The sequence below is a fragment of the Cibotium barometz genome, chromosome 6 (genome assembly GCF_041138505.1).
Source record: "Cibotium barometz isolate CiBa-2024 chromosome 6, ASM4113850v1, whole genome shotgun sequence".
Lineage (NCBI taxonomy): Eukaryota > Viridiplantae > Streptophyta > Polypodiopsida > Cyatheales > Cibotiaceae > Cibotium > Cibotium barometz.
In genome coordinates, this window is record NC_141051.1 from 58,894,996 (window position 1) to 58,910,570 (window position 15,575).

The following is a 15,575-nucleotide window of genomic DNA, read 5'->3' on the forward strand; positions in this document are numbered from 1 at the left end:
AAATCAAATAACATAGCATAACACAAAGCAAAGGAGATAAAATAACATCACCATCAAGACAAGATTGGGTGCAATCTCCCAACCCCCATGCCATGTAGCTCCACTTCCACGACATGAGTATTTAGAGAATTTTATTCATAAAAATAGCCCAAGGAGCTAAGAATAGATGAGCGTACAAATTGGGCTTACTTTTCCCACTTTTTTGGGATATAGCTTTACATATTTTTAATCATATCAAAATCCCTAAGGTTTGTACATATAAAAACCTTTGCCCAAATATAATTGCTAATGGACCTTGTTACATAAAATAACTTTGTGCACATTTGCACATATATTAATCTTATGCTCACTTGCACATTCCATTAAGCTGAATCCTGCACAAATTAAATTAAACATATTTTTATACGATTATTAGTTCATAAAAATATGATAAAATATATACCTGTAAAACAATTGCATACAAGTTGCACACGTGAAAATCAAACACAGAGATAGATAGAGAGATTGCCATGAAAATTATTTTCCTCCGTGAGTTGCTTACATCGTTAATGGCCATGGCTTCAATCTATGAAGAAGTGCACGAATCATGCACTCCAATTAGCTAGCAAGGTCATGCAGATTTAGGTCTTAGGATCTCTCAACAACAACTTAAACTACTAGAAAAAATCACAAGGGATTTTTAAAAATTAAGGCTTAGATTAGTCCTTCTATGGAGGACTTCCTTTTGAAGTTTGTAGAATAACCAGGAATGAGTACGATATATTGGTTTGAAAGTCTTGCAATCCACAATAAATCCATTGCAAAGTTTGATAAGCAAAACTTCAAACTTTCCTTTGTTTTTTCAAAGAGAAGCTATACTATAATTGCCAAAAAATATGGCTATGGCTATTCAGGCTTTTAATCAAAATAATATAGTAAAAAGACGAAGAAGAGTACCTTATCCTCTTACTAAAAAGAGTAAAAGATAATTTATCCATTCATTGTGTTTATCGTGAGAAGCATAAAGAGTCTCCCTCGAGATTAAACACTAGCTCTAATACCAATGTAATGCTCCTTGCATTATAAGCTTGAGGACTTGTAAGACTAGAACTTTGGTTCTCCATCCAACCATAGTACCTTACCTCATGGTTATATAGGCGTAAGTGGTGCATGACCTTCCAACTTCAGCCTCTTGATCTTTCATTGGCTAGACATTTTCTTTTCCTTGTTCATCAATGTCTCTTCAACTACCCCTATGTCCCTTGGGCTTCCATTGTGCACCATTTACTTCCCTTTTTACTTTAACTTTAATGCATATTTACCACTTCTTAGGTATTTCCTATTTGAAATCCCATGAACCTTATCTATATGTAGCCTTTTACATATAAATAATCTTTCCTAGTTTTACCTTTTAGTGTTACCTGCTAGTCTCATAACACACAGTGGACTCTAGGGTAGGTATCATGGATGCCCTCAAATCTTACAGTAAGACTCACTTTGAGAAGGCGTTTGTAAGGTGGAAAGGGCAAATGTGTGCCACCTTGGATCTTGACCAGCAACCACATGTGCCGTGCACAGCACGACGCCTCTTGTACATGTATGTAGAGCAGGCCACAATACTACTTTTTTTATTTTTTCACCTTACATGGTGGAGTTGTTATTCTTATTATATTAGTTTCTTGCTATGTGGTCTTGTAAAATTTGATTTGGAATGTAATGGAAGTTTTAGATCATAATACGGTGTCTTTGTAAATGAGTTGTAACAATGATAGTGGCCCATGGTGTGAAGTGCTTAATATCTCGTAGGTGTCACAGTAGAGGGAGAGGAGTAGACAATAAGTGTAGAGAGAGAAATCGCTTGCCTGAACACGAAAAAGTGCTCGCTAAAAAATGCTCGCCAAAAAAATACACCCCAACTTCCTATACTTCTTTGTATGCATACTACTATAGTTATCTTGCCTGGTTTAGTATTTGCATGTATGCTATGCATCTACATATATTGACAGATCATATTTTTATGTTTCTTTACACATTAACTTTATTCAGTTGTACCATGTCATCCAAGTTTGTATGTTGATCCTTTTTCATATTGTTGTTTGAAGGCTTACATTTGTTTGGTTTTTGTGATGCAAGAAGTGTGAAACTGTACACTATCAATGAAACTTGTATGCTATATGGTTTCAATGAGTCGAGGGAAATGATCCCACAACAGTAGAGAAGCTAAAAGAGAACAAACACACTATACATGCTTAAGAGGCAAGCATTAAAGTTAGGCTTTGGATTGTTCTTACAGGCAAAGTGCTTTTCTGACAATTTGTGTGTGAACAAGACTAGGTGTTCTTTTCGTGCTATTCTTACGCGACAACCTACTGGTCTTGTGTGTATGCTACACTTTTATATTGGTTAACTTAGCTTCAATTTTTGTCGTACAAAAAGCAGCTACCAAGCACACGAGTGTGGAACCTACCTCCTCGCTAGGAGATGATTCTCAAATTTTATGGTAAGAAAACACTCGTTTATGAGCAATAAAAAGTCAAAACTATAGTCGGATTTGGTCTCTCTCTCTCTTCCTCTCCCTCCCCCCAGTTTCTGACCGAGCTCCACCACCACCAACGAGCGCACTGTGCAAAAGCAGAAAAGCTCTTAGAAAAGTAAAAGCAAGACGAGAAATCGATATAAGCAAGAGAGGAGAGATCAGGACAAGAAGAAAGACAGACAGAGAAGGGGATCCGTGTTCACACGAGCAGCACCGCGATGAAGTGGAGGCCGTCCGCCCCCCGCACCATTCTGTCGCTCATCAGCATGCCCATTTCGGTACGCGCGGCACGTATCGAGGTGAAGGTAGACGAGGAGAGCGCCCACGAACACCCGTCTTCCCCAGAGCGCAAGCTCAACAGCAGCAGGTTCCCCTTGTCCCGCTGGGAGTTCGCCATCCTCTTCTTCGTCTTCGCCGTCTTCTCTGCCGCCCTCCTCACAATCTACTGGACCATGCCCCAGCTCGATACACATGTGCTCACATTCCCCCGTAACCTCGCTGACCTTCGAATGCTCAAGTAAGCCTTCTTTTTCTCCCCTTTCTGCTCGACATTTGGTTTTATAGGTTTAGTGTAATCGGCTAATTATGATAGACTATATACGAAAAACCTTCCTTTTTTAAATAAAAAAAAGTGATACTTCCCTTAATTTGAGCTGAAGGCTTTATAATTGTCCACAAATTCAAGCATGGGATTATAGGTAAAGACCTCACAAGGGAATGGGTTACCAATAGGGTTAGGGTTTGTAAAGAATTAACTGTGCTATGAGTCCTAATCTAAAAGGGAGTATGTGTGAATGCAATCAATGCAAAGTCAGATGGCAAGGGCTAGCTGTTACATGCGGAAGCTCCAAGATGCTTCTTTCAGCCCTAAACACCATCTAGAACATGCTGATGCAAAAACGCAGACAGAAGGGAGAGTAGCGAGAGAGAGCTGGAAATTCAGTTTAGCCTTATATAGGCTTGAGAACATCCCATGGACTGGCCGACTGCTGGTTGGCCAGCTCCTGGACAATAAATTCACATATATGTTGTAGCCGACATGGATATTCCCTGGCTGACAGCCCCTGTGTCCTTCCACAAGATACTCCACAGTATATGCTCCAAAAATTTGGTTATGTTCTGATCTTTTCTTCTTTATCTTGTTGCCTCCTTAGGGTTAGTCTCTGAGCTCAGCCAGTGCATGTCTTGCACATGACATCCCCCTCTGCTAAACATGATGACGGAATTCCAATCTGCTTCTTGAATGACTGTCATCATCCCATTCTATTCGCGGAGTCCCTTTGTCATCCTTCCTACTCTAGCAACCTTTTCACTAAATACCCGGCCCGGTCTCCAAATCCACTCTAACTCTGAAGAAGATCTATGCATTTGTTCCATCCAGTCCCCATTCCGTTCCTGCCCTGCCTCTGAACACTGTCTTGGTCTTCATTCTTGAGAAATGAGTCTGGCACTCTCACTCCACCCCTTGGAGGATCATTCTCCCTTGGAACTGTTGCCTGAAAGCCTTTCCTGGCTCACAGGATTGCCATCCCCTTTGGGCTTTGTGGAACACCGCCAACCAACCTCCTGGGAGCTCTTCCCGGTCATGTGTTCCTTGCCTTGGGCCTTGTACCTGTGCACTTTCCTATACCTTGGACTTGTACACCTTCATATGGGACTGAATTAGGGTTTAGCCTTGCTGAGCCTAATGCTCGACCAATGTTACATGCGGAAGCTCCGAGATGCTTCTTTCAGCCCTAAACACCATCTAGAACATGCTTATGCAAAAACGTAGACAGAAGAGAGAGAGAGAGAGAGAGAGAGAGAGAGAGAGAGAGAGAGTTGGAAATTCAGTGTTTCATATGGTACAAAAAGGTACATAAATCCTTGCAGCCATAGGCTGCCTCCCATGAAAAGGTAAAATACCTAAACAAGTCCTAGTTCTATGACCCAACTCAAAAGGAGTCACAACAATGAGCACATAAGCCTTATATAGGCTTGAATGAGTCACAACAATGAGCACATAAGCCTTATATAGGCTTGAGAACATCCCATGGACTGGCCGACTGCTGGTCGGCCAGCTCCTGGACAATAAAGTCACATATATGTTGTAGCCGACATGGATATTCCTTGGCCGACAGCCCCTGTGTCCTTCCACAAGATACTCCACAGTATATGCCCCAAAAATCTGGTTCTATTCTGATCTTTTCTTCTTTATCTTGTTGCCTCCTTAGGGTTAGCCTCTGAGCTCAGCCGGTGCATGTCTTGCACATGACACTAGCTGACTTCGTTGGCTTACTTTTTCTATATAAACATGTTCATATTGTGCACAACTTGTGTCCCATTCATTGGTGCACATCCTAGGCATCTCCGGGTGCCTGTTGGGCTTTCAAAACTGCCCCAATCGGTCTACACTTCCCCTCCCATTTTGCCTAAAAGGCGGCTGTATGTGGGAAGCATGTCCACATCGCACCGGATTAAGGTGTGCACATGCACAGTAGGTTTGAGGAAACCAAGTCTTTTCTTTTCCTCTTTGTATTTTTCACTTTTGTGTTTCAAAGTGATATAAGAGCATGTTTCTCTTCAATATCCAACATCGGTAGGTCAAGGCTCAAACAACAAGGTTAGATAGCTACTAGTTCTACTTTAGATATGGACTTTATGGAGATCATTCACATGCCACCTCACCTCTGTTGAGAGCTTCTCAAGGGCCATCCTCAACTCTCAGGCTGCCTTCCATATTTCCCAGCTCTATGATCCACAACCTTGCTGGCATGCAGGCCATGTTTGTAGCTAGATGCACACTAAGCTATAGATTGCACAATTAAAAAATACTTCTGTCACTTAGTTTATTAATCTTATTCTCTTTTACTTGTCTGCAAGAGTCACAATTGTAAGAAGGTCATGAAAAATGTGTGTTAAATAATAGTTGTTGTGTCTTTGGGATTTCAACAGAGGCTGGGATGGAGGAGCATTACATATGCCGCTGCCCAGTATACCATGAGATCCGTGGGAGGTTTAAGTGTGTTTCGTGAGGGATTTGGTCCACTCTCCAGGATCATTGACTTCTCGGACCAGCGGATGTCATGTGCATGAAAGATGCCATGGATATTCTCAGGTGCTGGTCCAAAAGAGGCAGCCAGATAAAGAGTATGAACCAGATTTTAGGAGCATCAGGGTGCAGATGAGGTAGTAGCTTCGACTTGGAGCCAGGGCATGGATGATGTGCTGTCGGCTGAACCAGGTAGGAACACATGAGCTGTCGGCTGCTTACAAAAGGTGGGCGGCTGAACCAAACAGTGGCGGCTGACCAATCAGAGGCGATTGGACCAAAACAGAGGAGCGCTGGGTTTTATTAATGCCAAGACTACTGGCCGACTGCTGGTCGGCCAGTTCTCCAAGGAATCAAAAGGCCTATAAATAGGCAATGTAGCTCATCATTGTATTCATTCAGTCCTTTAGGGATTGGATCCTTAGGGTCCAAGTAGGGACCAGAATTTTGGTGTTTATCACCCTTTTCATGAAGACAGCCTAGGGCTGTAGAAGAAATATACTGAATTTTCCAGCACATCTCTCTCTCTCTCTCTACCCTCTTTCGATTTCTGCGTTTTGCATAAGCATGTTTCCAGGAGTGTTTAGGGCTGAAAGAAGACTCCCAGAGCTTTCGTGTGTTACATTGGTATCAGAGCATGCGGAAGCTCCGAGATGCTTCTTTCAGCCCTAAACACCATCTAGAACATGCTGATGCAAAAACGCAGATAGAAGGGGGAGAGAGAGAGAGAGAGAGAGAGAGAGAGAGAGAGAGAGAGAGCTCTGGAAATTCAGTGTTTCATATGGTACAAAAAGGTACATAAATCCTTGCAGCCATAGGCTACCTCCCATGAAAAGGTAAAATACCTAAACAAGTCCTAGTTCTATGACCCAACTCAAAAGGAGTTGAATGAGTCACAACAATGAGCACATCTTTTTATGCACGCTGACTGCTATGTGCAGGTTGTGGGCTCTTTTGGTGTCCTGTCGGCTGCCCTTCTACAGGCCGACTACATCATTGGGGCCATATAAAATGGCCCCATAGCCCCTTGCCATTGTTGTATTATATTCGGGATCTTCTTTGTGTATATAGCGCAGAGTTACATGCCTCTATCTCTCTCCCTCTCTTGTGCTGTTTTTCTGCATTGCGTTTGCTCTTGTGTTCCCAGATTTGGTCATCATCTCCGCTGCATATTCTGACATGGTATCAGAGCTCGGGCGTGTGTGGTCCTGGGCGACCCCCTCGCGCCTTGTTGGCTTGCGGAGCTCGAATCGAGGGAGGGTGTTGGAAGGTTGGCGATTTCGAGCGTGTGATCTATGGCTAGAAGGTGCCTTGGATTATCCCATAAGTGCAAGCATGGGAAGTTGAAGAGCCATATATAGGCTAGAGTGGCACCTTGTCATAGTCATCTCCTCCGGCCGGTGTTTTGGGGGGCAGCTCACCGAGAGATGGGAGCCTGGTGGAGGGATGCTGTAGTGCCCGTTTGGGGGTGTTGGTGGTGCTCGATGGTGATGCGTCTCCTACGTGCGTTAGTCTTTCGCTGCGCATTCTGACATGGTATCAGAGCCCTAGGCTCTTGATAGTTCTTGGGATTTGTGTGAGCAAGAGGGGGACTGTTGCGTTGCTGATTGGTGGACTGTTCGGGACTGTTTGGGAAGAGGAGAAGCAAGAGAACGGCGGGCTGATTTGCTGGATAGCCACTTGCAGGTGTAAGTTCTTCTTTGCTCCCATCCACCCATCCTTTTTCAGATTACATCCCCGCAATGGCAGATTTGTTAGAGATGGCCGAGAGGCATGTGAAGATCCCTACACTCCCCACGTCCCCGGTGGACCGTCCGTTGGACGGGAACAACTACGGCATAAGGAAGGTTATGATGGAATTTGTTCTGGAGTCTTACGACCTTGCTGATTTCATTGTTGTTGGGGTTCCACGGCCGGAAGTAGAGGAAGGGGAGTTACCGTCAACCCGAAAGGACCGGGAGGCACAAGCACAGTTGTGGGATCGTGTCAACGCCAGGGTCCGTTCATTTATCTTCCTCAACTGCACACCGCAGGTAATCAATCATATAAAGCATATGATGCTGGCCAGAGGTATATGGCAGTATTTGGCTTCTCTTTACAACAGGGTATCGCCATGAAGAGGATTTCCTTGGAAGTACTGATGCGGGTTATGAGCCCTGCAAAGTTGTCGACGATGCAGGAGCATATTAACAAGCTGCAGGAAGTTCTCCAGGTTGGGAAGGAGATTCGTCAGAGGACATGGCCATAATGTTGTTGTCGCATTTGCCCTCTCAGTACTAACATTTTATTGGACAACGATCGAAAGGCCGTAACACGGGCAAAGGGAAGGCTTCATTGGAGAAGTCTTCTGAGAAGAAGTCCGATGTTGACCGCAAGAAACTAAAGGCAGAGAGGACCTGTAATGATTGTGGCGAGAAAGGCCACTATTGGAGGCAATGTCCCAAGCGGAAGACCGAGAAGGGTGAAGATTCCTGAGCAGCAATCATGAATACTCTGGCTTTTGTGCACTTGGAGGTGATGGACACCGATGCTTCATTTTCTTCAGGTAAGGAGGAGGTTGGAGGACTCGCCGCTATGGATACTCGGGAGTGGATTCTAGACAGTGGTGCTTCCAAGCACATGACTCCTTTCCTTTCAGATTTACAGGATCTCTGCAGGTATTCTGGTCACATTCTTATTGGGAATACATCCACTATCCCAGTTCACAGTGAGGGCAGCGGAGATAGTTCCCGGTTGCAGCATCCCTCCACCGGGCTCTGATCTCCCGGTGAGCTGCCTCCCAAAACACCGGCCGGAGGAGATGATTATGACAAGGAGATCTACTTCAAGCCCAGGAGCAGTTTTACGGAGCAGTAAGAGGCAGTCATCTTTTGCCTTGTCATCGACAGAGGTAGAGTACCGGGCTGCTTGTGAGGTGGTAAGGTTGCAGAGGTTGCATGGCAGGATTGGGCTTCTACTGGAGGAACCCACGGTCATCCAAAGGCACTTTGTTCGTGAACAAATTGTTGCTGATGACATCTTGCTAGAGTTCTGTTCGACAGAGGATAGTACGGTGGACTTCTTCACGAAGTCGCTATCTCAAGATTTGCTCAGAGCTGAGAGGGGGAGTTAGAAGTCATCTCCTGTCTTTACTGAGACACTAGGGCCTTTGTTGTGGGTGTGCCCGCCCGTATTAGGTGTTTTCTCATTTTTCCCCACTCTCCGTATTTTTCCCTATTTTTTCTTGGCTTGGGAGGTTGCCTTGTGATGCCAGGTTGACCCAGTTGTTGGCCAACTGCATTAGTATTGTTCACATTCTGGAGCTGGCTGACTGGTCTGGACAGGTCGTGGACCTTTTTATGCAGGCCGACTGCTGTGTGCAGGTCGTGGGCTCTTTTGGTGTCCTGTCGGCTGCCCTTCTAGAGGTTGACTGCATCATTGGGGCCATATAAAATGGCCCCACAGCCCCTTGCCATTGTATTATATTTGGGATCTTCTTTGTGTATATAGAGCAGAGTTACACGCCTCTATCTCTCTCCCTCTCTTGTGCTGTTTTTCTGCATTGCGTTTGCTCTCGTGTTCCCAGATTTGGTCATCATCTCCGTTGCATATTCTGACACAATGCTCATGCGTTGATTCGCCTAGGGCTGTAGGAGGAAAACGCTGAGAGAATAGGGTTGAAACTGCAATCGCTTATGCTCCTAGTGCTGAGGATGACAAGCGCTTGAATGCTCCTTTGCAGAATATGATGAATGCATGCTGAGTGAACTGCTGTCCCGTTGACTTCCCTTGTCTCATGGGAAGGAAAACGCTGAAGAGAAGCTTGGATGCTGGACTGAATCTGATGCGCTTCTATATATATGTGTGAATGACGCTGGTCGGCCAGCTCCTAGATGCTCACGACCTGCCCATAAATGCCATAAGTGCCATAAATGCTCATAATACTTGTCGGCTGCCACCTACTTGCTGCTGCCACCAAAAATGCCTATGAAGCCTAATGAAGTCTAATGTGCTGCTTTAGATGATGTACTCAGCCTATACCGCAAGATACATGCTGAATAGCATGCTTAAATGCCTGATAAAATGCTGGAAAATAAATCCCGATTAATTCTTGATTAATGTTTATGATGCCATGTCACTTGTACACCTTTCGGGTGTGCACGTGACACAACTTATTCAAAATTTAGACATAATCATGGTAATCATAAATCTCGAATTTCTAGCCTCTTCTATGGTCTTCTAAATTCATATTTCATGCATAATCCTATTTTCTCTCTCTAGAAACTAATAAATTAATATTGTATTTTAATTTGTGAAAAATTGAAAGAGTTATGCTAAGTCATAGGTTATTTCTCTATCCTCATTATAAATTAATCCTACATCCAGTTGGATACTAAAAATCAATTTAAAGGATCATACTAAGGTTAAGGCATGAATAAATCAACTAAGGATGCACCAAGATTTGAAGTCACTCTCTGTTCTTGATAATTGTGCAAAGAATAGAAATTTAAATATGAATTGGCTATGGTTTGAATACATACAACCAAATTCAAATTTAGAACATAAATACCTTTGATAATTTGGCTTGGGAGATTTGCAAGTATTTGATCTAGACTTGTCACGTGCATGCCATGGCATAATCCTTTGAATGAACAGTCTCAATCCCTGATCTAAGTCAGCATTTAGGGCATCATTAGCAACATCAAAGCATTACCATTAGCAGAAATGCCATCACATCAGTAGGCTGTAGCATTATTATCAGATCATTAGAATCATCATTATCAGCAGCACACCATCATCATCATCAGTACATCATCATAATCATCATCATCACCATTAGGAGGGCATGGGACCCTGTCGGCAGCCGGCATAACAGCAGTCGGCAGCCAGCATGGGGTCCCAGGCAACAGGCAGCCAAGTGGTGGGAAGTGGGAAGCAGTTTGGGCAAGCCAAATAAATAAGCGCAGCATCAAAAGAGGAATTTCTGTCATGACCCGGTGTATATTTGGCAATTCATCACGTACCGTGTATCTCTAGCTCTGTGCTTCTAAACCCTAACCCTAACCCTAACCCTAGGGGACCTGGAGGGTGTGGGAAGAGCCAGTGAACATTGGGCATGGTGGTCAGTGTGCAGGACATGTATTCAATGTGCATACTTGGGGTCAAAGGTGACTTTAGGTATTAATAAGGTCCCTTTTCATAATCCCATTGGAGGGGGGGGGGGGGTGAGACAAAGGTTCAAAACCAATAAACAAAAGAACCCTTTTTTTTGGAGATCATGGCCCTTTGGGGGGGGGGGGGGGGGCCTGGGGGGTTACTCTTTTTTTGGCGGGGAGGCTCCACTTTTGGAGTCGTCGGCTGCAGCTACACGCACATGTGCTTTTTCTCTCTCGGGAGGAAAGCTGGCAGGCTGGGCTGCAGGAAGCTCAAGGCTGGACTGCGTTGGCTTCTCTCTCTCTCTCTCTCTCTCTCTCTCTCTCTCTCTCATATGGAAGGCGGTGTAGGATTGCAGGGGTAAATTGGTGGGCTGGACTGTGCTTGTTTTCTCTCTCCCTTGTGGAAGGCGGTGCAGGACTTCATGGGCAAGCTGGCGGGCTGGACTACAGGCGGCTGCGGGAACTGAACATGGCTTTCACATGTCCTTTCTCTCTTGGAAGGAGGCGGGCTGCAGAAAGTGCAGAGGCGCACGAGTGGGGACAGCCGGCTTCTGTTCTCTCTCTCTCTCTCTTTCTCTCTCTCTCTCTCTCTCTCTCTCTCTTCCCTAGCAGGTGGAGGATGGTGATGAAGGTTATGGAAACTCCCCTTCGCGGGCAAGCAAACTGAAGGGGCTCACAGCTCCTCTTTCTTCTGGCTCGTGGGTTGTTCGGGGGTCCTTTGTGAGAGGAAGGATTCACAGCTCAAGAGGGCAGAAACAGGGCAACTCGGGAGACAGTTCTAGAAGAGTTCGTGGGCTGTTTTATGGCTGTGTGCATGGGCCAATTGGCTGCGTTTTTAGGGCCTCATGGATGTACCTTTTGGGCAGATTAGAGGTGCAGAATAGTGTGGTGTTTTGAGCACAGGGCTGTGTGAAACCTCTATTCTGAGAGGACCAAAGGACTGGCAGTTTGGACATGCATATGTTGCAGCCATGTATGGCTGTCGCATTCAGCTGAACTCTTCTTGAATGTAATTAAAGAAATACCGGAAGGGGTGCCAAGGTTTGGGGCCAATCGGTGTTCGTGTACTGTGTGCAGAAGCACTCTCGCTCCCTCTTTGTTTGCTTTCTTTGCTGATTTACAGCTGTGTTAGTGCGACAGTTAGTCTACTGCACTTTGGTTTTTATTGAAGGCCGGTTTCAATTTCAGCAAGATTGTTTGTCCAGAAACAAGCCGACTACCCTTGTAGCTGGCCGACCAGCACTCCAGCATTATATATAAGCACAAGTCATAAATTCAGTACATCAAGTCATTCATTCATCATTTCAGCAGTGTAGAAAGTCAGTAGAAGCTATGTAGGGGCCAGAGGTCACCCCTCCGGGGCTGACCAAGGGCCTAAGCATGTACAATCAATCTTGTCACCTTTTTGTACCATATTAGATACATAAAACCATAACACCAATCTCTCTCTTCTTCTCTCTCCTTTGTCTTAATCATGTTTAAATTAACATCTTGTTTTTAATCAAGCTTAGGGCTGTGGATCAGTACAACAAGGTTTTCGTGCATGCAACATTGGTATCAGAGCATTCAGGCTCATTCCACTAAGCATAGTCCCAATGAAGGTGCACAGTTCCAGCAGAGAATGTAGCATGGTAGCAGATGGAGTGGATTGCAACAGGCGAAGCCAGAGGAAGCATTACTTGAGGGTATGTACGCAATAACCAGTACATCATTAAGCTCTCAAATCAATTCTGTGACATGCAGGGGATTGATCGTAGTAAAACAACCTTAGGCTAATACTAAACTTCACTTAATGATACGTAAGAGATAGACAATGGTGTCAATGCAACGCAATATGTAGCTATATTAAATGCAATGGTTACATCTGAGATCTATGAATAGATCTATGCTGAATATCCTTCTCAGAAGGAGAGAGATATGCTGAATGCTGATGGTGAATGATTGTTCCTTTCTCCAATGTTGAGGTCCACCCTTAGATGCCGGTTTTCCTCTATGTAGGAGGTAGGAAGATGACTGATCTGAATGCTTACTGCTGTCTGAATGCTGACCTGCTGACTCTCCTTGCTCCCTAGGTAGGAAACGCTGAGAAGAGAGGAAGATCTATGAGATGCCCTATGCTGAAATGATGCGATTTCTATATATATGGTGTGTTGCTACTGGTCGGGCAGTTATACTACTGTCGGCCAGGTGTATAGATCTTTAAATGCTCATGTATTGTTGTCGGCTGGTACTGTGCTGCTGTTGGTTGGTCACAACAGGTTCTGACCTGATGTTAAATGCCCTAAATGCTCTTAATGATGTATGTGCTGATGTGGGTGCTGAAACAGTCCCATACACATGTCGCACATGATGATATATATGCTGAAAGTGCCTGAGTAATACTTGATGTTATTGAATGCTATCTGCTAAATGCTTATAAATGCTCTGATATGCCATGTCACTTGGACACCTTCTGGGTGTGCACGTGATATTTGTAACTTGGTTGAACACAATGCTAATCAATACACTTAAATACACTAAGATTTGAAGGACACTTGCTCAAATACAAGAAGTAAATTGTTGAATTGACAAGAGGCACACAATGAGCCGGAACGGCCGACCCCTCCCTTGAGTAAATTGTATTACTATTGGAGAAATTCAATACATAGTTTCACGGGCATCCATTGCCAAATCCTCCATGCCAATGCATATGAAATTCAGCATTTAGAAAACAATGGTATGTCGATGTAGATCACCAAGGAGCTGCCTTGATGCCCGGCCCGACTTCAGTGCCCATATTCTCTACCATTGGCTCTATGTTCTACCAAGCAAGGTAGCAACATCTTCAAGAGCACATAGGACAAGAGAAATACTACACAGGGCGGCTAAACAAGGAGTCCTGCCTTTCTACTGAGTAAGTAATGACAATACATTGTCCAATTACCTTACTAGTCTTCATAGAAGTTGTTGCAAGCGGAAGCCTTCGCATTGGAAGCTTTAGAAGTGTTGATATCTTCGATTTGCCGCAATCCTTCGCGACAAAAGTCTTCAAGAGGATGAAGGGAACCTTGGGAAAGCTTCCCCTATGGTTTAACTTGAGAAAGGAAGGCTGAAATTAGGGTTTTCAGCAAAAAGACCAGAAATTACAGCAAAAATGAGAGTTGTTTTGCTGAATTTTAGTCATTGGGAGTGAGTAGGAGAGTGATTAGCACTTGGAAACACTCTTGAAGCTTGGAAAACACCCTAGCAAGTTGGGTATGGCTATGGAGAGCTTGGAAATGGAGAGAAATGGTGGAAAAACAGAGTTTTCAGCCTCCAAAAATCCTCATGAAGAGAAAACACGAATTTCTCTTAATAAGTAAGTGAATTGGGGTCCAATCAGGTGAAGGGACATGGGGAGATGCCCATTTATGAGTAAAAGGGGAGGATCAGGTCCTGGACATTGAGTCTCGTCCGCCTCGGGACTTCAGTGAGTGTGAACTTGGAAGAGGTCATAATTTATAAGTGACTTTTGGGCGCCCAAACTTTAATGAAATGGGAACGCACTCACTTATAAATATTGGCTAAGTCCTAAGGGCTATTGGAGCCTAGATCGGGAAATACTTACCACCTGTTCACATGCCACACAACCATGTCAGCAGACAGTTTCACACGCACGGTTCACGGGCGGGCGTCCCCTTACCCAGAACTACACATAGGTCATGCAGGCATGAAAACAGCATGCAATTTCATTTGCAGGCAAGCACATAAAGATGCTATGCAATGCAGCATTGGCATGAGCAATTTCCGTTCATGAAACCATATAAGACCAGGCGTTTCCAGGCAAGTATACGCAATACCAGACCCAGTGGAAAGCCAATCCTCTAGGCATTTCCGGGCATGTACACAAAGGTACAAGTCCCAGCGGAAAGCCAAGTCCTCCAGGCGTTTCCGGGCATGTACACAAAGGCACAAGTCCCAGTGGAAAGCCAAGTCCTCCAGATATTCCGGGCATGATAACATCAAGTCCCAGCGGAATATCATATCCAACTATACAGGCATGACACGTGTCAATCACCTGCATAGGCATATTCCATAAGCCATGGACACTAATCCAATATGTACATAGTGTGAAAGCAAGAGTGAACCATTCGGGTGGCCAAATGGTGACATTCCCCCCCGCTTCTAAACAGTTGTCCGCAACTGAAATGCATCCAAATATGTTTGAAGCACATGCGGGCAATCTTTGAAGAACTCTTCATCTATCCATTTAGCATCAATGGGAAGATAGTTCTTAAACTTCACAAGGTAACGCCTCACAACTTTGCCTGCAGCAAGCTTGCGTTCCTTGTGATACACAATCTGCTCTGGCTGCAAGATCTCCTCAAGCTCATCCACTTCTGGTGGATCCTCAATGACCATTTCATTGGGCTCCGGCCCTACATACTTGCGAAGAAGACTCACATGAAAAGCATTGTGTATGTGCAATGACTAGGTAATGCCAATCTAAAAGCCACTTCATTGATCTTCTCGATTACTCGAAAAGGTCCATAGTACCTGGTTGCAAGCTTAGGATATGCATCCTCTTTGCCAGGCCTCTTTGCAAGTCTTGCTTTCTCAAATTTCAGCAATACCCAATCATAACCTTTAACATCCAATTGCCTTCTATGCTTGTCGGCAGCCTTTTTATGCTTGTCTTGTGACCTTGCAATGGCTGTCCGCACCTGAGCAAAAGCAATATCCAAGTCTCTTACATACTCATCAGCTGCAAATATCTCATCCTTTGTGCGAAGGATGGGTGGCAAAACCACCTTACCATAAACAATCTCAAACGGGGCCTTTCCCATAGATGCATGCACCGTGTTGTTGTATGCAAATTCCACAAGCGGTAAGTACTTCTCCCAAGAAGACTTCTGATCCGCCACATAACATTTCA

At 44.5% G+C, this 15,575-nt stretch overlaps 1 protein-coding gene across 1 annotated transcript in view; it reads left to right on the top strand.

Moving 5' to 3' along the window:
• Positions 1 to 2,532: 2,532 nt before the first annotated feature.
• Positions 2,533 to 15,575, top strand: part of LOC147637910 (putative membrane protein At4g09580) — a 43,666-nt gene continuing 30,623 nt past the window's right edge. The window contains exon 1 of the mRNA XM_086799752.1: positions 2,533 to 3,032. Coding sequence (XP_086655878.1) covers positions 2,734 to 3,032 — 299 coding nt within the window. The 5' untranslated portion in view covers positions 2,533 to 2,733. The remainder of the gene's footprint in view (positions 3,033 to 15,575) is intronic.